The following is a 23504-nucleotide window of genomic DNA, read 5'->3' as shown; positions in this document are numbered from 1 at the left end:
TCTTGCTCCTCACCCTCTCTCTCTCTCCTCACCTGCTGCTGCGTTTGGCCCTTGCTCTTGCATAGTAAGCTTCATAAGATTTCGGTTTCAGCTCCAGGGCCTTAGTAGCAAATTCCTCCGCCATTCCAAAATCCTGTCATTACAATAGGTGTGCAAATGAGTCATTGAAGAGATATGAGAAATAGACAGCTTGGGAATAAAACAGATTACAGGTACATTTCTTTGACATTTATGGATGGGGCACCTGGGATTCTCGACATGCCTGGCGTGGCTCTAGCCACGTGGGCCAAATGCAAGTTCCTTTGGCCTTTTGCCGTGTGGTCCTGCAATGGCTCCTGGGAATTTACCTGCCCTAAAGGACAAAAGTGTTTTTTGTCTGCCCTCTTTCTGCCTTTGGAACAACGTTCTTTCTGTCCCAGAAGCCGAATGTCAACCCACCGAAGCTCCTGAATTTGGAAACCTGAACTCTTGTTGCACACCTGTGTGTGAGGCAAATGCCCACCCTGGCATCTCGTGTGGACCCTCATCGTACCCCCCCCTCTTCCTGCCTCCCCCACTATTCCTTGGCTTTAAAGGGGCAAGAAAAATCCAGGAAGATGGGGCTGTGTGAAAAAGAACTGACTGGCTAAGGGGAGTGGACGGAGGAGGGGTGTCAGGCAGGCTTGGGTTCAATTCTCAGCTCTGCTCTGTAAGCCCGCAGAGCCTGCCCTGTGTTTTCTCATCCGCACCGACCTCCCAGGTAGGACTCAGAGCAACAAAGCATATGGAAGTCCCACACACAGGAGATGCTCAAGGAATGGCAGTTTCCCTTCTGTTTCACAGAGGCTTCTGGGGCCTGCTCCTTCTCTTAACTCGTTCCTTGCTTAGGAAACGTTTAAAGTTTAAAAAACAATTTTGAAACGAGAGAGAAGCCGGGCTGTGACTGGGGTCTCTGCTGTCACCTCATCTCTCGATCACTGAGGTTCCCTGGAGGAACATGGTTTCACTGGTCTTAAGAAGCCCGGGGAACAGGAAGCATGGCAACAAAGCCATCATTTTCAAGACACCCTTACACACTGAAGGGAAGGTTTTCTCCTCCTTAATATCAAAGCCACAGGACAACACAGCAGCCTCTGGTTAAGCTTGTGATTCCTAAAGCAGACCAAAGGCCCTGTGGTGGAGGTAAAATGAAAAAAAAAGGTTCACAGGCAACTTTGTACCAAAGTTGACAGATTTCAGGTGGGCCTGGCATGCAATCTGCTGTGCTGCCTAAGAGGAAATCTCCTATCTTACAGCATCGGCTTCCAGCTCTACTATTTTCAACCTAACCTGTTAATTTCTTCTTTTGCGATGATCATTATTTCTGGGATGATTAGAACTTCTTCAAGAAGCAGAGTATCTGTGAGGCATAAAGTGGCCAGTAGGTCGGTGGCGGCTTCGGAGCTTCATCTCACGCTCACTAGCTGGAGCTATAGGAGACCCTCGGGGCTCTGCCTCCTGTTTCATGTCAGAACCTCACCGCTTCCCCCAGAACCTCCACCATGTCCCCATATTCCTCAGCACCTAGAGAAGCTCTGCCTCTTAGGGCATCACTGTGCTCTTGGAGACACCCAAGTCTGCTTATTTATCAGGGCTCTTTTCACTGCCAGCTTTTAGATGGATGATCAAAACGTCATTTTTCTGGAGCTGACAGCAGATCTCTTGCCACAGAGGCTATAAGGTCACTGCTGGACACCTGAGTTCTTTATTCTGTTATTCAAACGTTCCTGTTTGGCTAAGATTATTTTTGTCTCCTGAGGAACCTGAGACCTCAGGCTGGTGGATGTCAGAGGTTCCTGATATGAGCCTGGCTATTCCCGGGATCTGAGAGAGGGTTCTTGGCTCAGCAGTGTCTGCATATCAAGAGGGCAGTGGCTGAGGGCATCACAGGCTGTATCTAGGCAGGCAAGAAGAACCAAGGGCTATTTAGGGGATAATAAGGGACCAGGAGGGGTTTCCCTGGTGGACCTGCCAATTCAGGAGACGCGGGTTTGACCCCTGGCTCAGGACAATCCCCTGGAGAAGGAAATGGCAACCCACGCCAGTATTATCACCTGGGGAAATCCCATGGACAGAGGAGCCTGGTGGGCTGAAGTCCACGGGGTTGCAAAAGAGTTGGACATGACTTACGGACTAAACTAATGAACCAAAGGACCAGGAGGAGTTTTGAGACTCCTTCTGTGACAAGAAGGGACCTGGCATGCTAGAATAAAAGGATGAGGAAAGAAGTGAAAGTTTAAGATTAGCCTTAGACATTAAACCTTGAAGTCCGTGGTCCTGGGCCCTCTTTTCAGCCCTTCCTTAAATGATGAGGGGGTCTCCCAGGAAGGAAGGGAATGACTACAATTGTATCTAATTGAAGCTGGGAGTTCCAGGGTCCACTGCGCTCACCTTTTCCCAAAGACCAGAAACCTGACTTGGGGGGCAGGGCAGGATGGTGATGAATATTCCAATTACTTTCAGTGGGAATCAGGAAAATTCAGAAAGCTACAAAGCGCCCACAGAATTCATTTTTTACAGTTTGAGATACAGATCGTAATACTTAAGTCTTGATTTCTTTCAAATCGCAAATGTCAGTGCTCTGTGAAGGACAACCAAGTTCCAGATGGGGGCAGACAAGGATTTGGGGACCTGCTAAAAGCCAGGGCGTGACATGGATCATCAACTTTCAGGGCTGTGGAAAGGAGCTGGGATGAGAGGCACTTACGTTCATTTTCCTGCGACATCGAGAGAGGTTGAGGAGGAGAGACACCTTCAGCTCCCGGAAGGTTTTCAAGTCCTCACCAAACCCTTCTCTAGGGAACTTCTTCAGGGCATACTGGTAGCGCTGGGCGGCTTCCTTTACTTTACCTTTCTAGTGGGAGCACAAGAGGGCAAAACACAGTGTTGGTCTGCTGAGCAGCTGAGGAGGTCTGCTCCCGTTCCCATCCTTTCTCTGCAGTTACCGCTCAGGGTTAGCCCTCCCCAGCTCCACCCCAGTGGTGCAAGGACAAGGTCCCATCTTTTCCACTGGGAGCTCGCCTGGCAGGCAAGGCGTGGTGAGGGAGATTCCCAAGACACAAGCCAGAGACACAAAGCCTTGGCAAATGAAAGACCTGGGGCCCCGGCTTCCCAACTGGATTTCCGAACGACTGACTGTATTCATTCCAAAGGAGCCTGTTCTTGGCCCAATCTCCCCGGGACACAGCATTTCCTAGTCCTGATCGCTCCAAGTTTATCACTATTTCTTGACCTTTGGCCTATCCGGAAAACTCTTTTTGTTTCACCTTGCCAGTCCTCTAGAAAAGGCCATGCTGTCCCCCACAGAGGATGTGGGAGCTAAACGAGTCTATCTGTTGCTTCCCTAATACTACTGATAAAATAGTGAGTCTTTCTCTGTTTTTGGAAGAGGCATGGGTGCAGTGGTGGTAGAGATGTGAAACTGAGAATCTGTGATTCCACCTGACTAGGTAGGAGGCATTTTCCAAGTAAATCTATGAGTCACTGAGGGACCTAGGTCACAGGGGCCTTGAACTTTTCTTACACTTTTCTTCTGAAAAATCTGTAAGTGGAGCCCAGAATGGTGCGGGAGGCATCTCCCATTCTGTTAGCTCATCTTTTTATTCCTTCCATTCCTTCTGTGTAGTTGTAACTCCAGCCAGAGATCCTGAGCTTGTATTTTCTCTTTCACTGAGGACAGACTTGGAGTCTTCCAAGGCAGAATTTTGGGTGGGAACAGGAGTAGCTCTGGCTGTTCTCATTAGGAGGCAGGATGCCTTGTCTCAGGATGCCAGAAGTTATGTCATAAAGAGGGCTTAGGTTCTTGACAGCACAGCCATTCTCAAGTCCATGAGTACGCTGCCTAGAGAGGCCCTTCTGTGAAGTTGTGTAAAATCGGGACTGGGCCAGAGCTCGTTTCCCAGAAGCCTAAGGGACCTAGATTATCAAGCTTTCACACAATGGTCCTCAGGAAATACAACTCTACTCACAGGAGCTCTGTACTCCTTACATAAAGCGGAAATAACGAGTGTCACACTCATTTCCTCCTCTCTGGGCCTAGGCATGTCTCAGCGACACCCGCTGCCAAAAGCTGGGTTGGATTTGTATTTACCTTCAGGAGGAGAAGGTTCAGCTAGTCCTCATACAATGAGATGACTCTGACATGGAAAGTTCTTAACGGCCTTCCTACAGCCCCTGGCAGTTTGTGTGTGTTAGGGTATGGAGCCTTCAGCCTGAATCGTGAATACAAGACTCCATATCTTTTTTTGTTGCCATTCAGCTAATGATTTCAAGTAAATCTATAACTGCTCTTTGTCTCAGTTTCCTTATCTTACTCAGGGATGCCAATAAGCTATTATTACTACAGACTTTTAAATCTACACATATAGTAAACATAAATGCTAACATCAATGCCTCTTGCCTGCAGTACCTATTTTTCTTCTCCCTGTCCCATGGTTTCCAGGCTCTGATAAACAGATTCCATGTAGAATCTATGGCACCACCTATCAGTGACCAGGTGAAAACCAGGTCTTTAGGTTGATCAGCTGTGGGCACATGTAGGCCCACGTTGAGAAAGCAAAAATCTGGGATCCTCAGCTTATGAGCCCTCCACTGAGGGATGGCACTCTCCTGATGACTCTAGAACCCTACCAAGACTCTGGTGAAGTCTACGTGCAGGGCAGAGTCAGCGGCCATCGGGAGAAACCTCCTTCTTCCCCTCACCTTATAAAACATGTCCCCCTCTTCCATCAGCTTGCTCAGCAGGATGATCATGATGTCTGGTTTGGAGGTGGCCATCGCCCATGTGGCTGGACCTGTAGTGTACAGGATGCATGATGGGTAAAAAACTCATACAATGTAAGGGTGGTAGGAAGCTAGGTGAAAAAAACACCCTGGGGGGGATTTCTGCTGAGAGAACAACTTGCTCCACAACACTGGCCTCGTCTTTTAGAACTGGGAGTGTCTCAGCGCCTCCCACTGCCAAGAAGCCGCGTTGGATTTGTATTCACCTTAAAATAAGAATCTCTGAACGGTCAGAGTCTGCACCATCGGAGGGCAGCAGAGCCTGCATGTTGTATTCAGGCAGGCGATGCTTAGTCTGGCGTTACTTTAAATAAGGAACTTGGGAGAAAAGGGTTTACATTAAATGTCACTGTAAGATTTTAAAAAATCCAAAAAGGGTAATTTATTTTGGGTAATCTGGGACTCAAAACCCCCAGCTGTTCAGTCTCTTTAATTTTTAAGCATGTACTTTGCAGAAGGGAAACCATGAACACTTCTAAAGGCTCCCTTAATTTGTAAGTACCGAATAGGACCCCTGGGATTCACACTGAACTGTTTCAGTGTGAAACAAGCCATCGTGACAGAGGACCACTCTACCCACAAAGAGAAAGAAAAGGTTAACTCGATTAGTTTACAGATGCCTGAACTATTTACAAACTAAGCTTTTCTGGGTTAGTTATCAAAAGTTCAAGTTATTCTCTACAACAGTCATTTAAAAAAATATCTTCTTTTAAGGTGAAGTAAATTAAAAGATTAGAGGTGTTGGGGACTCATGCAGGCTAAATCAAAGAGGAGAAGGCAAAGCTGACCAAGCCATCAGACCACGCCTGATGCTGACAGCGGTGAAATATACCTCGTGGGCGACTCGGTAACGTCTGACAACCTTCAAAGAAAGGAGAAAACAAAAAGTTGTAGGAGAGGAAAAAAAAAATGGATGAAGGTGAAAAAAAAAAAAAAAGAAGGAAAAAGCAGCAGTGAGAGGCAGGCAGCAAAAAAGCCAGCACATCAGCCAACCCTCGTCTACGGGTCCGTGGGAGGGGCAGCGGAGGGGCAGCAGCCGCAGGGACCCGAGGGTCCGAAGCACATACAGAGCAGGGCAAAGCGAAGGCTCGCGGCATCACAGGGATCCAGGATGCTCACAGGGCGGGGCTGCTGCCGAGGCAACAGCGCTGAGATGCACTTAAGGTCAGAGCAGCCTCCTGGCTAAGGCGACTCGGGCATGGCAGATAACCACGTGGCTTTGGACAAAGGGTAGTGTAGATCAGGGCTCTTCTCTGGGCCAAGAGTCTTTCTGTTCACTCAGATAATAACTGGGCCGGGCAGAGGGGAGACTATACACGTTCACGCTGAACGCCCAGGGCAGCCAGACCACTGGGCCAGTCTGGCCGCTGGGCACAGATGGCCAGCACCTTCCTCCTTTCTCCTACCTATCTTGGCTCCTTTCTTCAGAAGGGTGACAACAACAGAAGTGTTCCGGCACCCCACAGCCCTGTCCAGAGGGCGCATTCCACTGTAGTCCACGTGCTCGATCATGGCCCCGTGATCCACCAGGAACTGGACCTAGGACATGATCAAGCAGCACGGTCAACCCAGGTGTGAGGCCTCCAGCTGCTGCCTGCCCTGTAGTTAACTGCTGGTGTGAACCCAGGGTTGTACAGCTGGAAAGAACCCGCCTGCCGATGCAGGAGACATGGGTTTGACCCCTGGGTCAGAAAGATCCTCCAGAGGAGGAAATGGTAATCCCGTCCAGCATTCTTGCCTGGGAAATCCCACGGACAGAGGAGCCTGGCGGGATACAGCCCATGGGGTCGTATAGTCAGACCCGACTGAAGCCACTGAGCACAGCACAGGTGTGAACCAGGCAGGACAGCGCTGGTATTCCAGGGCCAGACCCCTGTTCCTGGTTTTCAGTCATGTTTGGAATATTCCTGAGCTCAAGCAAGTACAGATCTGAGAACTTTATATCAGGAATCATCAACCCCAGACAACACTGTGGATTGAGAGCCTTCCCTCCTCCTCCCACCCTGGGGGCTGGTTAAAGGCACTCACCACCTCAGCGTCGCCGTAGAAAGCGGCTAGATCCAGCGGGGTGCGGCCATTCTTATCGGCGTGGTCGGTGGCAGCCCCGTTATCCACCAGAGAACGGACCACCGAGAGATGACCCTTCAGACAAGCCCAGCTGAGGGCGGTCAGTCCTTCTTTGTCCATGAGAGCGATGGAGGCACCTACAGAGCAAGCACACCACAGGGCTGAGGAAACAGGAACACCGGGAGCAGTCACAGCAGGAGCGGAAGCCGGGTGTCAAGGCGTGCGTGTGTGCTCAGCTGTGTCCGACTCTTTGTGACCCCGTGGCCTGTAGCCCCCCAGGCTCCTCTGTCCATGGAATTCTCCAGGTAAGAATACTAGAGTGGGTTGACATGCCCTCCTCCAGGGGATCTTCCCAACCTAAGTCTCCAGAATTGCAGGCAGATTTTTTACCACTGAGCCACTTAAGGTGTATATTCGGCCAAAGCACAGCTTCTGCTTCTGGTGTGTTCCCTTTTAATAAAGCTGTTAACAAAACTGCTGCCATGAGTGGTCAGTAGAAAAGTCCCATTCTCTGGGCATCCTAGGTTCTGCATCCCGAAGCTTACTACTCCCCTGTTAGGATCCTCTACTTTGGCCAAAATGGATGTGCTCCCCACCTTGAGAAGCCCCCGGAAGTGTTCCTGTACCCTCACTTCCGGTTATGTGGGTCCCACATGTGGACACCTTTTCTTTCCCCATATGGGACTTGCCTCACTTCCCCCATTCTCTAGGAACCATCGCAAACCTCCCTGTCTCCAAGAGGCCTCTCCTGCTCACTGTTACCTCATCTTGAATCTGCCTGACACACGTCACCTTATTGTTACTCATCTTTTATTTTTTTTAATGTATGCCACTTATATGTAATAAATTCTCAGGGAATGTTTTCTGAACTCAGCAAAAGTCTTTCATTTTTAATAGTATAAACTCCTTGAGAGATTCTCATAGAATAATGAGCTCAGAACATTGATGATAGCACCAGGCCACCTTCTCCTTCCTTAGAGTGGGAGGGGAATGGACTCAAGGGAAGAGGCTGGGCCAGGCCAGGAAGGGAACTAGGAGTTTAATTAAACTAGTCAGCCTTCAACAATTCCATCCCCACTCGCTTTGCCTGTTTTATATTCTGCGTCTTCTTCCCTTCAGTGTTTCTCTAGGAGCAAGCATACTTGACACTCGGTTTTGTAATTAGTCGAAAATTCAATCTACATTTGGTCCTTAGCCTAGGTTGTCAGCTCTTGGGTGGCAAAGAGCCTGTCACTCCCTTGTGGGTTTTGAAGAGTACCTCAGGTGACTCTTTGCACACAGTTGGTGTGTCATGCTCACTAGCAAAATGAGATCAACTTACTGCACACATAGTACGCTTTTCAGGCTGCCTCCTCGCTGGATGTCAGATTCAGATGTCCGATCTGATTCGGATGTCAGATTAAGCTCAGGACCTGCCACAGCCAGGCTCTGGAGCTCCTCGGCAGTCATGTGGCCTATCCCCTCTGTGTCAGATAACCAGATTCTGGCTTCCCGTGACAGTATGAAGGGCTGGATGGTACCATATTCCTAACCCTGAGGAGAGTCATCCATGTCCTGGGTCCTCTAGTTTGCGACTCAAATGCTGATTCTAACACGGAGTGAATTTGAATATGGGACAGAATCTAAGGAGGTTTCTCAGATGCAGCATCTATAAATTTCCTGGACAGAGTCTCCAGTGAATAAGCAGAATAAGAAGGTTCTGGATGTATATTACAGATAAACTGATTTTTACGAAGATGAGGGAAGCTGGAATTTAAGAAAAGGAGATACATATAAAAAACATAGTATTCAATTTACTCTGAAAATTCTATTTGAAACCTTATTCTTCTCTCTTTCCTTCTCCCAGAAGTTAATAGAATCGCAGTTCTCCCAAACATTTATTTTAAAACTTAAAAAATTTTTATATTGGAGTATAGCTGATTAACAATGTCATGATAGTTTCAGATGGACAGCAAAGGGACTCAGCCATACATACGCATGTATCCATTCTCCCCCAAACTCCTCTCCCATCCAGGATGCCACGTAACATTGAACAGAGTTCCAAGTGCTACACAGTAGGACTGTGTTAGTTATCAGTTTTAAATACAGCAGTGTGTGGACTGATGTTAAAGCTGAAACTCCAATACTTTGGCCAGCTGATGTGAAGAGCTGACTCGTCTGAAAAGACCCTGATGCTGGGGAAGATTGAGGGCAGGGGACGACAGAGGATGAGATGGTTGGATGGCATCACCGACTCGATGGACATTGGTTTGGGTGGACTCTGGGAGTTGGTGATGGACAGGGAGGCCTGGTGTGCTGCGGGTTGATGGTGTTGCAAAGAATGGGACACGACTGAGTGACAGAACTCAACTGAATTGAGAGGTCCATCCCAAACCAAGTCTCAATTTTAGAACTCTGTGGAGTTCTTGTCAACTCATCTATCCATATGTCCTACATATGATCAATCACTTGGCCCTCCTGTTCTATGCTAACTGCCACTGCATCTGGATTTGGCCTCACCTCTTATCTATTCAATGACAATGGTTTCCTAATTGATCCCCAGGTCCACTATCATCTCTTCATCAACTCAACTATTCATACTACTGCCAAATTTTTTTTTAAAGCACAACTCTGGCATTGATTGATTCCCTTTTAAAACAATCTTGAAAGGCTCCCTACTGCCTTCAGAGAAGTCCAAACTCTTTTAATCCGTTCCTTTCCTTAGTATAACTTTACTTATTATGTACTTTTGGCTGTGCCCTCTGTTGCTGTGCAGGCTTTCCTCTCGTCGTGGAGAGCGGGGGCTCCTCTCTGGCTGCAGTGCTCAGGCTTCTCACTGTGGTGGCTTCTCTTGTTGCTGAACACGGGCTCTAGGGCAGGCAGGCTTTCACTAGCTGCAGCTTCTGGACTCTAGAGTGCAGGCTTAATAGTTGTGGCGCGTGGGCTCAGGTGTTCCTCAGTATGTGGGATCCTTTTGGATCAGCGATCAAACTCATGTCTCCTGCCTTGGCAGGCAGATTCGGATTCTTTACCACTGAGCCACCGGGGAAGCCCCAGTCTCTTCCTTTTCAACTTCTTTCCATGTACGTTTCCAACAGTCCTCATGTACATTACTGGACAACTTGCGTATTTCCCCAGGCTTGCTGTGTACCTGCTTCTCTTCTCTGATCTTTCATTTACATTATATCCCCTCCCTGAATACAGAACATTTTTCCTACTCAAATTTCAAAGTCTGTCCTGTTCTAACTCAAATACCTTTATCAGCACACTCAGGATTATCTGCTTTTTAAGGCAGTTACTTATCTTTGTTTCATCCCCTCCTTGCCAGATTACAGACCCTTTGAAGACACGGATTATAGTGTATTAATTAAAAAAAGATCACAGTTCCTAGCACAGTGTTTTGCAAATAATGTAGGCTAAATATACATCTGTAGAATTCGTTGATTGAGAGAAAGTCTCTGATTTAAATGTGAAAGAACGAAATAGTATGGAGATCAGAATGCCTGCAGTGAAGGAGGACAACTCTCTGAAATCTGTGTCTGATGATCTTCTTTTTAAAAAACATTATTTATTTTTAGTCGAAGGATAATTGCTTTACAATATTGTGTTGGTTTCTGCCATACATCGACATCTGATGAGCTGCTTCTATGGGTGTGCGGCAGACCCTGTGCAGTCATCTACCGCTTATCTGTGGTGAAGGGTCCTCCCTTTTCCAGCAGACTTGGGTTGTTCTGGGACATTTACTACTGCCATGTCTTATCCTGAGCATCTAGGGATATCCCCCCTTGCTCCCCAACACCCATGTCAGCAGAATGAAGGATCAGTCAGTTCAGTTCAGTCACTCAGTTGTGTCTGACTCTTGGCGACCCCATAGACTGCAGCCCGCCAGGCCTCCCTGTCCATCACCAACTCCCGGAGATTACTCAAACTCATGTCCATTGAGTCATTGAGTCGGTGATGCCATCCAACCATCTCACCCTCTGTTGACCCCTTCTCCTCCTGCCTTCAATGTTTCCCAGGATCAGGGTCTTTTCAAATGAGTCAGCTCTTTGCATGAGGTGGCCAAAGTATTGGAGTTTCAGCTTCAATATCAGTCCTTCCAATGAACATTCAGGACTGGTTTCCTTTAGGATGGACTGGTTGGATCTCCTTGTAGTTCAAGGGACTCTCAAGAGTCTTCTCTAACACCACAGTTCAAAAGCATCAATTCTTTGGCGCTCAGCTTTCTTTATAGTTCAACTCTCACATCCATTCAAGATGTCGATGTGTGGCAGAAACCAACACAATATTGTATGGTTTTTCCACCACTGGAAAAACCATAGCCTTGACTAGACAGACCTTTGTTGGCAAAGTAATGTCTCTGCTTTTTAATATGCTGTCTAGGTTGGTCATAACTTTTCTTCCAAGGAGCAAGCATCTTTTAATTTCATGGCTGCAGTCACCATCTGCAGTGATTTTGGAGCCCCCCAAAATAAAGTCTGCCACTGTTTCCACTGTTTCTCCATCTATTTGCCATGGAGTGATGGGACCGGATGCCATGATCTTTGTTTTCTGAATGAAGGATAGATACTGTGAAACCAGGCTGGTCTGGTGGTTTGTACTAGGGAAGCAAGACCCACTTTGCACATGGGGAAGACAGTTCTCTGACTCGAACCCACTTTTGTGAGTCCGAGGTAGTGAAGACACATCTTTGGGGGTGAGAGCTAAAGATCCAGTAAGTCTCTGACTGAGCTGTAATTTGAAATCTGAGAACAAACCTTGCCTTCTTCCCACATCAACTACCCTTCAGCAGCTCCGGCCTGGGCATGATTTTCAGGAGCTTGCCCTCCTTGAAGCGTATGCACTTGTGGATATTAATTATGAATGATGGATGATCAGATCCAGTTTACTCATAGGGGAGGCTCACTGGGATAGGAGTCAAGGCTGGTCACAGTCACATGACCTCCTGCTTCACTGAAACACTCAAGCTCCACTAGGTGGCACTGCAGAGTCAGCGACTGGAGCTTTTCTACTACAGAGGTTCCCGCATCACTATCACCGGTCTGTAGAGGTGATCAGGTCACAACCCTTGAGGGGAGCCTGGAATGCTCTGGATGGCGTGAACACAATCTCCTTTAACTCACCTCTCATTCACCAGGAATATGTGAATGCTGGTAAATGTTAAAGGGAATTTATTACAATAGGAGGATAATATTAATACCCTGATTCCTCAAATAGGGTCCCTCGGTCAACAATTGTTCAAACTTCATTTGCTTCCTTTGGATACAAGAAAAATATTAGTTGTGCAGGCTGACAAAAGAATTGATAAAGTTAAAGTCAAAATACAGTCTCTGGAAGATAAACATTTATTGAGTGCATATTAAAAACTTCAAAGTTGGGAGAGTACTGATTTGAATTAAAGAACTTACACCATGTAAATTTGATTAGGATACCAAAAATCCCTCAAGCCATAAAGAAATAGAGAATGTCAGAATTAGAAAGGCACCATGTTAGAATTAGAACATCAGAATTTCGAAGAGAATAGAGGAGAGACTTTCACTTTCTAATCAAGTGGATTAAGAATACTCATTCTTAACACCTCTTGGAATCCATCCCTGGAAATCACGAGCTTTGGGTTTTGATGGGTACTGACCATCAAGCTCTGGCATCCTAGGACTGACCTTGAGCAAGGAGAAAGTCCACAGTTCCCAGGTGGCCTTCAGAAGCTGCCATCATTAGGGGAGTACGGCCCTGCTTGTCCGCCATGTTGACATCAGCTCCGTGAGTAAGTAAAAGATCAACGATCTGCAGGGGCAGAGAAGGGGGGATGGATGAGCCAGGAAGTGATGCTGAGCAGATACATGCATGCCACCCCCATACCACGTGAGTTCCCTGCAAATCACCTCTAGCGAAACTCACCACTGCAAGAACCTCCTCTAGTTTCCGCATGGTCTAGTACCATGGGATTTGATCACTGACTTTCTTAGGGAGAGCCAAATGAGAACTCACTCTAAATGTCTGGCTCAGCCACTAAGTAAAAAAAAAAATCCAAGATTAACAGAGGCCGAGATGTAGACTAAACAATCCCCTGATGGAAGAACCAACACGAGTCACTGCCTATGTCAGGGCCATTTTACTGACTTCCAGGTGCTGCAAACCTGCCTGCGGTGAATATTTACCACCAAACAGAACACAGTAAAGTGCCTCTCACAACTCTTCAGCACTGTTTGGCTCCTAGGACTACTGAATTTTTTTCAAAGATTATAACCAATATGCTTTCTTTTCTGTCCTACCCAGAATGTAAACATCTGGAAAGATCGCCTATTAACAGAATTTATATTTGTTGTTTTTTGGTCACTAAGTTGTGTCTGACTCTTTGTGACCCCGTGGACTGCAGCATGCCAGGCTCCTCTTGTCCTTCACTATCTCCTAGAGTTTGCTCAACTTCATGTCCATTGAGTCGGTGATGCTCTCTAACCATCTCATCCTCTGCCACCTTCTCCTTCTGCCTTCAATCTTTCCCAGCATCAGAGTCTTTTCCAATGAGTTGGCTCTTCGCAAATTTACATACACCACATTTTGTTTTTGTAAGTTAGAGACTCCTGCAAGTAAGTGGTTGGCAGGCATCTGTTGAACCTGCCAGAGAACCTGTGGATGCTGTGAAGTAACCAGTCAAAAGTAGCCAGTCCTTCTATCCAGTACAGATCATCAGGACGATTCTGCATACTGACTTTCTGACACAGTCTCAAAGTAGCTACTTGCTTACCTGCCAGTGGCCTTGGCGAACGGTGCTGAAGAGGGGCACGGCTCCCCGGCGGTTGGGCTGGGCCACAGCTGCCCCCTGCTCCAGGAGCAGACGACACACCTCTAGCTTGCCCCTTCCGGCCGCAGCTGTCAGGGCTGAGGGTAGAGAGCGCAGTGTGAGGACAGTGGGGCTCGCCCCCTCCAGCCTCTGCCGGGAGCAGGGCAGCACACCTGTGTCTGATGGATGCAATTGCTACTTTACCTTCAAGAATGATGATTCTGGCTACTCTTGCCAGGAAGGAAATTTTCAAAGAAAAATAATGAATAAAACCACATTTAAAAGGGCTTACATATATGGAGACAATTATGATAATAAATTTATTGAAAAATCACATCTGACCAAAACTTACTTGGTTTCATTTATCCTACCCAGACTGTCTTTTTTCTGCTTTTGACTTATCTCTTTTTTGGTACCCCTTCCAGCCACAAAACTTTCACTGGTATGTGCATGGGTAAGACTAAAGAAAGAAGGGTATTTGCAGGGGAATGCTTTTTTTAGAATTATCTAGGAACCACCTCTGGGCCAATTTCTACTTCTGGGCCCTTAAATTCAGAGAACCAAAGTCAGAAATGGCAGCCTTAATTTTGCTTACTTCTTAAATAACAGTTTGCTGTATTGCTTTTAAGAGAGTTTTTACAATAAAGATATATAAAAAACTGTAAAAAAAAAAAAAAAAGAAACTTCAGTCTAAGCTTTAGGCCAGTTTTCATTCCTTTTCTTCATCAGTTGAGATAGAAGTTTCTAGTACATGTGCAACCATTTTTATATGAAGGTCAAAACTGTTCAGGGTAAGTTTTAAAGATGAGAGAAGAAATATGACAAAGGCTCTTTTCTTCTGAAGACAGAATAATGGAGTCGCAGATAAAAAGCAACTATAGGGAGGAAAAAGGACACTCCGCGTGCAGGCAGAAACATAAACATTCTTCTTTCTGTGCTCCAGTCCATGTTTATGACCTCTGATAGAGTGGAGATCTGAAGAGTGCTTATTTCATCCCTTGAGTGCTATTTCAACAGTAGTAAGAGGAATCTGTAGATATAGCTTCTGCTGCTAAGTCGCTTCAGTCGTGTCCGACTCTGTGCAACCCCTGAGATGGCAGCCCACCAGGCTCCCCCGTCCCTGGGATTCTCCAGGCAAGAACACTGGAGTGGGTTGCCATTTCCTTCTCCAATGCATGAAAGTGAAAAGTGAAAGTGAAGTTGCTCAGTCATGTCCGACTCTTCGCGACCCCATGGACTGCAGTCTACTAGGCTCCTCTGTCCATGGGATTTTCCAGGCAAGAGTACTGGAGTGGGGTGCCATTGCCTTCTCCTATACCTTCTACTAAGTCCATATTTGAACAAATATGTGTTTGTCTCTTTCTAACCAGGGATTTCAAACGTGTACACCTAGTGTTTTAAATGGATGAGGGTAGGGAGGATGGTAAACGTTGTCAGAAAATGGCAGGAGTTGTGCTTTTCAACAAAGAGGACGTAGACCTTTTTTCCCACCGAGACTTGAAAACCTGATGTGGTGATCAGCAGGCTCTTCCTTTCTAAGGGCCACCTACTCCAGTGACAAATCAGAAGAAGATAGTACTTGGCAGGTGCAGACAGGATTTCAGTTTGCAAATGTTGGGATCTAATCAGGGAAGTAATTGAAATTCAAATCAAATGGTCACTTTTTTTTTTTCATCTAAGCACAGATTATGGCATTTTGTCTTTGAGATTGGCCAAATTTATCCGCAAGTGACTCATATGCAAAACTACCTGTAATTTTCTCTAAGTTAAACCTGCAAAGAGTAATCTTTTCCTTCCTCAAGGATAGAAGGATGTCTGAAAGAAAGTGTGACTATTTTAGAAGGTATGCTCATTCTTAAACTAGATATATGTAGGCCTTGTCTGATGTGTGTTTTTTGTTTTATTCTGGCATGCTTAACGTAGGTACTTCTCTTCTGTTCCTCACAGAAGGGCAGAGGCTTCCTTCCATCTGAGGTGAGGGTCATTTCCAAGGTGAGTTACAGGTACTGATGGATTTGACTGTTTACTTGACAGAGAAGTTTTGTCTCTTGTTCTTTAAATCAAAGTGAGATTCCGTCTTTCTCAAGTTCACATTTCCAACAGTTGAGGGAAAAAGAAAAACCTTCAGTTCCTGGGTCAGAACACAAGAGTAGCTTAAGAGTCTGACAATCCTCACGTCGTGTACACTGTTGTTCAGTGACTAAGTTGTGTCTGACTCTTTGTGATCCCATGGACAGCAGCACGCCAGGCTTCCCTGTCCTTCACTATCTCCTGGAGTTTGCTCACACTCTTAAGACGGTAATGCCATCCAACCATCTCATCCTTTGTCTCCCCCTTCTCCTCCTGCCCTCAACCTTTCCCTCATATAATGTTGTATGTCAATTATATCTCAGTAAAGCAGGGGGTGGCGGGGTGGAGAAAGAGCTTGACTGGCTTTAATGCTCGTTAGGAACCATAAGAATCATCTTGTTGGTACATAAAACAAGGGGGTTGAAAAATTACTAACTCTCCCAAGTTTAAAGCAGCTGCTGGGGCAGGGTTGCAGCAAATCTCCATTCAATGTCTTGTATAATGTGTGGCACACGCGTGTGCAAATACACTCTTTTTTGCAAAAGAATTTATAGCACTCTGGAGAAAATACAGACAGTATTTCGGAATCAAGCCTCTCATCAATGATGATGGCTCACAGAACACAGATGAAAATTCACAAACAGTGCCTGTCCTGAAAATTAAACTTAACACTGTCCACTCTAATCTGGAGTCATGTTGCTGGGGCTGGCCCCTTTCAACCCACTGGACAACACATTACATGAGAGGGAATGTTCCATTCGGCCTTTCTCCTTGTATCATCTCTGCTGCTTAAGTTCTGATGTCATTTGGCAAAAATCTCCTGCTGATAGCTGGACATGGTCATTAACACAGCTGGCCAACTTCATCTCAGAACAACACAACTATGGAAAATTGAGTCTGTACTTTTCAAAACACAAGAGCAAGGAGTTGCTTTGGCTGGATTTTTTATATGAGTCTTATCAGAAACTGTTAAAACTTTTTGAAAGAGAGACGATTAAGGCAAAGCCAGTTCTGTAAAACAACAAACTGCTTCTTAGAGCAAACATTAACAGCCGGGAGCCCAATCTCTTTTCCTGAGAGACCAGTAACGGAATTTGTTCCCTGGCTTGCCAGCATCTGATGAGATTATCTGACCAAAATGGTCCTTTTTCAAAGGGAAACATCTAAGGAGTTTGAAGAGACAGACAGGATGCAGCTCAGAGTTGAGGAAACAGCCAAAGTCTGCTTGGATGGGATAATGCTGATGCTAAATAGAAGGCAGAGGAGCAAACGGTTCTTCTGTTTATCTTTTGTCAACCTTGAAAGAATACAGCACAGACAGATCATGTAAGACCAATGGGCTGGAGGTGGTGGGGGAGACATAAACATCACGCTATCCAAAACAACGTTCATTAGGTAAGCATTTATGGAGCTATTTGTCAGATCCTGTCTGCTCTCAAGGAACTCAGGGTTGCGTAAGGATAAGAGACAAATAAACAAATATACTGCTCTACAGTGTGATAAGCACAAAAGAGATAAGTCCATGGGGGCTGTCTGGAGGTGACACAGAGCAAGAGTATCTGGGAAGGTCTCCAGGAAGAGATGACAATCTGAACCAGATGCTGAAAGAGAAACAGGAGACTTATAGGCAAGGGCATGGAGAAGCTTTCTAGGCACAGGGCGAGCATGTGTAAAGGCCCCGAGGTGTGGATAGCACGTTTACTGTTGCTGGAGAAGACGGGCAACAGAGGAGGCTAGAGATCATGACTGGTTTTTTTAATGCTAGTTATTTATTTATTTTTTTGGCTGCACCGCATGGCATGTAGGGTCTTAGTTCCCTGACCCCAGATTGAACCTGTGCCCCCTGCAATGGAAGCGTGGAGTCTTAACCACTGGACCGCCAGGGAAGTCTCTTTATGCTACGTTGAAGCTACAGGTGGTCAATGAAGGGTGGTAACCAGAAGAGTGACATGCACAGACTGTGGCTTAGAAATATCACTTTGGCTGAAGTCTGCGAGATAAGTCACAAAAGGGTAAGGCCTGAGATCAGATCAGCTAGGAGGTAGCTGCAATAAACTAGATAAAAGATGATGAAGGTGTGATTTAAGGGCATCTTGTTTATTTTTTGAACTTCTGCTACTTTTGGGCTATGGGATGGCTCAGGTTCTCCAGAGTTGCTAGAAGCTTTTTAATGCTGGTTTTGTGTTGAGACAAGAGCAGAGGAGGGACCACGGAATAATCTTGTCACCTTAAGTGCTGGTCTTCTTCTATAAGAAATCTGTGAAAACCCTGCAGGATGGGAGGGGGTCAGTCAGACGGTGAACGCTCGATGTAGGCAGACGCTCTTTGGAAGGACAAAAAGGCCATAAAAGTAGGATGAAAACAAACAGAATATTCTAGTGACCTGCTTTTAGAAAACCTGATATGTAAAAATTACATCTCAATAAATATTTCACTCTATGCTAGGATATATTTCACTGACTCTAAGAGGCACTTTCTTCCCTCTGCATTTTAACATCTCGAAGTCAGGATGTGTCTTATAATTGATGTGGTAATAAAGAACTCTGTCAGTTTAACAGGCAGAGCGTTTTTCTTTTCTTTTTGGAATGGTACATAAAATAATGGCTATACAGTAATATAGTAAATGATACAAACTGTTGGAAACATCATGACCATCATATTTAAGAAAATATGTATAAATACATATTGTGTATTGAGGCCAGGGTTGCAGATATAAGACCCTAACCAGCTGGCTGCAGGTCACACACTTTCACTCTCTCTATAAGAGAGACATATAAGATTTTGCCATTGGAGGATACACGATTCAATGGGTTATCATAAATTTTAAATGATTATGTGCTATAAGTTAGAAAGAAACATGGATACTTAGTAAAGCCATCACTACAGATAGTGCTGCTAGTGGTAAAGAGTCTGCCTGCCAGTGTAGGAGAGCCAAGAGACTCTGGTTCTATCCCTGGGTTGGGAAGAGCCCCCGGAGAAGGGAATGGCAACCCATTCCAGTCCTCTCGCCTGTAAAATCCCATGGACAGAGGAGCCTGGCAGGCTATAATCCATGGGGTCACAAAGGGTCAGACATGACTGAGCAACTGAGCACAGTGTGCAACAGAGAAGCAACTAGAGCCTACTCCACGTTAGTGGTGAGTTCTAGAGACATTTCTTACATAGCGAAGACATGATTTTTCAGAAAGTTTTCTGAAGTCAAATAACTTTATAGCTCTATAAATTATACTACAAATGCATTTCATCCTAACTCATTTAAATAACATCTTATATTCATAATGCTGAAATTAGTTCATCTAAGTATCAAATTAAGCACAATACAATTCTGACCACAAACAAACTGACATGAAATTAATTTTTTATACAATCTTGACATATGGTACATATTAAGAAAATTAATATAACAAACTTTATTACACACTTTAATGCAGGAAATATTTTAAAAGTCCTGAGGCCATAAAGTTTTACTCTAGTAAGAAATTCATATCAATAAAAGTAAGTCTTCCACTTAGTTCACACCCTTTTTTGTTGTTGTTTTAGAGCAGTTTAATGGGCTAAGCAAAACTGAGGGGAAGATACAGAGATTTCCCACACACCACTGCCCCCACATTTGTATACACCCCAGCCAGAGCTGTCCATTTGTTACAACTGATGAACCTACACTGATGCATCCTGATCACCGTGAAGTCCATCGTTTGCATTAGGGCTCACTTTTGGTGTTGCGCATCCTGTGAGTGTGTGGACAAATGTGTAATAACCTATTATCTACGGTTATAGTATCATATGAAGTGTTTTAACTGCCCCTCAAATCCTCTGTGCTCCACCTATTCACCCTTCCCCATTTTCCCCAACACCTAGCAACCACTGATCTTTTTCCTCTCTTCATAATTTTTACAAGAGTTGTGTTTTTTTTTTTTTTAATTGTATGTTTTTTTACTTTAGGCAATGGATGTAGTATGGTTTAAATTTCCTTTACCAAGAAGTTATTTTTCTTGTTAAAACTCCATTTCAGGGTTAATTCCCCCGAAAAGGTCTGAGTTCACACCCTTTTCGAACATTTTGAAGGAATTCCTTCAAGGAGAGCACTAGAATATGTGTGATAGTCATCACTATGATTGCGTGCTAAGCTGCTTCAGTCATGTCTGACTCTGCGACCCCACGGACTGCATGTAGCCCGCCAGGCTCCTCTGTCCATGGGATTTTCCAGGCTGAAACACTGGAGTGGATTGCCACGCCTTCCTCCAGGAGACCGTCTCGACCCAGGGATTGAAGCCAAGTCCCTTACGTCTCTTGCATTGGCAGGCGGCTGTTAGTCTGTAATTTCTGTCCACTGGCACCACTGGGCCGCTACTTCTGTTGCCCTCCACAGCGGTCACACACGCGTGGCTTGGAACGAGAGACTCTGGGGGGACGGCTGCGCTGTGCTGGGAGGCTGCACTGATGGGGCCTGAACCCTCACGCCCCTCCCACAGCTCCGGGTCTCAGGACGCCACGGCCGTTGTTCCCGGCCAGCCCCTTCCCCTCAGTATGTCCTCTGGCTTCCCTCAGGGTGGAGCCCCAGAGACAGCAGCTGTTTCCAGCTGCACATTTTCCTTTAATCTGTCACGGGCACTTAAGCTGCAGCTGCCTGGCATCTGCTCCCTTTGGCTCTGCAGAGGGAAGGATTGTTTGAGAAGCAAATTCCTGAGCTTCGGACCATTCCACACGGTGTTGAGGAAGCCATGAAACCCATGTAAGATTTTTGCCATTGTGGAAACATTCCAGTTCAATAGGTAATTATAAATTTGGAGTGAATTTAAGCATTTTCTTTGATTTTTAATAACATTCTGACCCAAACCAAAATGTATCCCCCTTCTTGTTTAGTAAAATATCCTCCCTAAATTGGCCATCTCAATGCTGGTCTCCTTCTCTTGGCAAATATGACACATATCTGTGGTGACACTACAGTTTTCACTGCCCTGGTTTCATAAAAACACAGAAAAGGTTACTAATGTTTTCCCAGATGTTCCAGTTTAGACTTGGGGGAAAGACAATAAACATTTCCTGCAAAGGCCACAAGGAAGATGCTTCTGTTTATGGAGTAATACCAAGCGATATAGAAACAGCTTTGCTACAGACGGAGAGAGACTACGCAGGGCTGTAACCTATAGCGGGCAGGGCCTTCATTTTGCATCCTGATGCCAACTGTTCTCATGACATATCAGTTTAATCATGTCAGGTACCACTCACTTTACCATGGTAACATTTGGTTCATTAAGCTGGAGGTGTCGATAAAAATTCAACTTCTTGGTTTCTAACTACAGGGGAAATATTTATTCCTAACTACTACAAGGATCTCTCTCTCTCACACACACATACATAAAGTCCACAACTATTTTCTGTTCTGGTTTGGCACACTGGAAGGAAACTTTCAGTCTTTTAAAATATTTGGAAACAAGAGCAGGGAAAGTTTTGTTTGAAAGAAGACTCTAGGGCTAATGGCATGGTGCATCCAAAGGGAGAGAGGATTGAAAGAAGGAAATTGCCTGACTTTTTACTTTGGCTGAATTGGTCTCCAGTACAACAGCCATAAGACAGAGAGACTGCCAAAGACCTGGCAGAGAAAACACCGGGGAGTGAGACACAGAGTGTCTCCACACACACACAGGACATTCATGAGAGAAGAAAGAGCTGTCCACGAGAGGTACCTGTCTCTCCCCAGAGACTGTCAAAGCTGTTGATCTGTGCTCGCTCCACCTCCTCTTCATCTTTTTCTGGAAGATCAAGTAGGTAGGAGACAATCTGAAACAAGAAGTTGTGTCAGCTCGAAGTTCAGGTGGAAAACTATACACTGATACTGTGAACCTGTGAGGTTTGGGAGATATCTGGATAACCCAGGGCCACCCTCTTGCACACCACAGGAATCAGAACAATTTGTCCTCACAAAAAAATGCAAAGCTGCCAAGATGAGCATGCATTCTCCAGGTACAGTCTACATGTTTCCCTTGAATGCAATTAACGTATACAGCCCGTGATTTAAAAAAAATACATATTTATCACATTTGAGTTAAAAAAAAAGCAATCCTTCTCCCTCCTAATAAAACTACCAGAAAAAAAAAAAAACTAACAGAAAAAAAAATCAATAAGCAAAAACCAGAAAATAAATATGGAGAAAACTGAGGGCCTGTACTTTTTCAGGGTAGAGCTGTTATCTTCTTTTTTTTTTCCCTCTTGGAATTACAAGGACTGTTTGGGGACCGTAAAAGGAGAATGTCTGCTAACAACAAAGGCAAGTGACAGCTTTGTTTTCAGGAATCTGACTATAAGGAGCGCTAAACAACCTTCCACAGATAGTAAAAGTTCCAATTTTACTTAATATTCCCTTGGGGACATATCAGGTCAGTGGAAGAGGTGGCTGTCTCACTGAAGCATCCCATGCAGTGTGAACCAGCTTTTCCTGGCTAGTGAAAGCTGACTCTTGAATTTTTGGAGTTTTGCAAGCTGGTTGTTAAACAAAGATGTTTATTAAAAACTAAATAACAGGGAGGGATTTAAAAACAATTAAATAGCAATGATGGGAATTCCCTGGTGGCCCGCTGGTTAAGACTCTGCTCTCATTGCCAGGGCCCAGGTTTGATCCCTGGTCAGGGAACTAAGATCCCACAAACCAAGCAGCAGAAAAAAAAAAAAAAAAAAAAAAATTAAATAATAATGAAAGAAATTACATCAATAGGTTAAAATATAAAACCTCATAACTTCCTAATTATTAAATTACATTTTACTATTATGTATGCTCATGAGGTTATTTATATTGACTGTGTCTGCATGGTGGCAGTTTTACATAATGGTGTACTCCTGTGCATCTCTTTGAAACTCTGTGTTCAGTGTTGGTAGCTTGAAATCAGTCATGGTGGGGGTATTTGCTGCTGTTGTTCAGTTGCTAAATCGTGTCTCACGCTTTGTGACCCCATGGACTGCAGCATGCCAGGCTTCCCTGTCTTTCACTATCTCCTGGAGTTTGCTCAAATTCTATACTCTGGAAATTGGCAAATTCTGCAGATCAGGATTTGATTTAGTGCAAAAGCTCAAAGAGGTTCCAGTTTAATGAATATAATTTGTATGAGGGCAAAATGTAGTTTGACAGTGAATCACACACCAGATTTAAAGACAAAATTATTGGGAAAAGAGCAAACGGGTAGTGGCATTTATCAAACCACGGTTGAGTTGTAACCACAGGGTTGGGTGTGGATATAAATTTAGCAAAAATTGACAAAAGCATTCAATTAAGAGTATTACACAATTCATTATTATTTGTAAACTGTGTGTGACATGTTTTTTTATATCAGTAAATTTATAATAAATTTAAGTCTGTTTGTACACACACACACACACACACACACAAAACATTCCTACTGCTCTCTACTCCCCTCTCCAAGGCTGGTTGTTAAACATTTCCTAGCACACTACCAATTCTACATATTGTGCCACTACATTACTTTTATTAATAAATAACTTGGCAAAAATACCATCTGCACAGTGTTTAACAGTTTACAAAGCACCTTTCATATCAACCTTATAAAAAGGAATTTATTAGAAAGCCTCTCTATACTGGTGGGAGACTAAGGTTCTAAGAGATGAGTTACATTGCCCAGAGCCCAGAGCCAACGTGGAGGAAAGCTGAGCTTCAAACCTGGTCCTTCTGATATTCCAACTCCCTATTCCACTCCACCCACCGGTGTGAACAAAGGTCAAGGAATAACCCCCCGCCCCCACCAGCCCAGTGTCATTGTTAAATAGGGGTGGAAGATGAGGAGGAATCAGATTAGAT

The 23504-nt window shown here is 45.0% G+C and overlaps 1 protein-coding gene across 6 annotated transcripts in view; it reads right to left on the bottom strand.

The window, feature by feature from the left end:
• Positions 1–23504, bottom strand: part of TANC2 (tetratricopeptide repeat, ankyrin repeat and coiled-coil containing 2) — a 359086-nt gene that overhangs the window by 4588 nt on the left and 330994 nt on the right. For all 6 annotated transcript variants that reach the window (XM_070390029.1, XM_070390030.1, XM_070390031.1 and 3 more), the window contains 8 exons: positions 21385–21478; positions 13592–13725; positions 12507–12630; positions 6829–7004; positions 6207–6339; positions 4720–4811; positions 2726–2872; positions 33–133 (listed from right to left, as the gene is read on the bottom strand). In XM_070390029.1, coding sequence (XP_070246130.1) covers positions 33–133; positions 2726–2872; positions 4720–4811; positions 6207–6339; positions 6829–7004; positions 12507–12630; positions 13592–13725; positions 21385–21478 — 1001 coding nt within the window. The remainder of the gene's footprint in view (positions 1–32; positions 134–2725; positions 2873–4719; positions 4812–6206; positions 6340–6828; positions 7005–12506; positions 12631–13591; positions 13726–21384; positions 21479–23504) is intronic.

This window comes from Bos mutus, chromosome 19 (assembly GCF_027580195.1).
Source record: "Bos mutus isolate GX-2022 chromosome 19, NWIPB_WYAK_1.1, whole genome shotgun sequence".
NCBI classification, from domain to species: Eukaryota; Metazoa; Chordata; class Mammalia; order Artiodactyla; family Bovidae; genus Bos; species Bos mutus.
The sequence above is the reverse complement of the archived record's forward strand: the minus strand, read 5'-3'. Positions and strand labels throughout refer to the sequence as shown.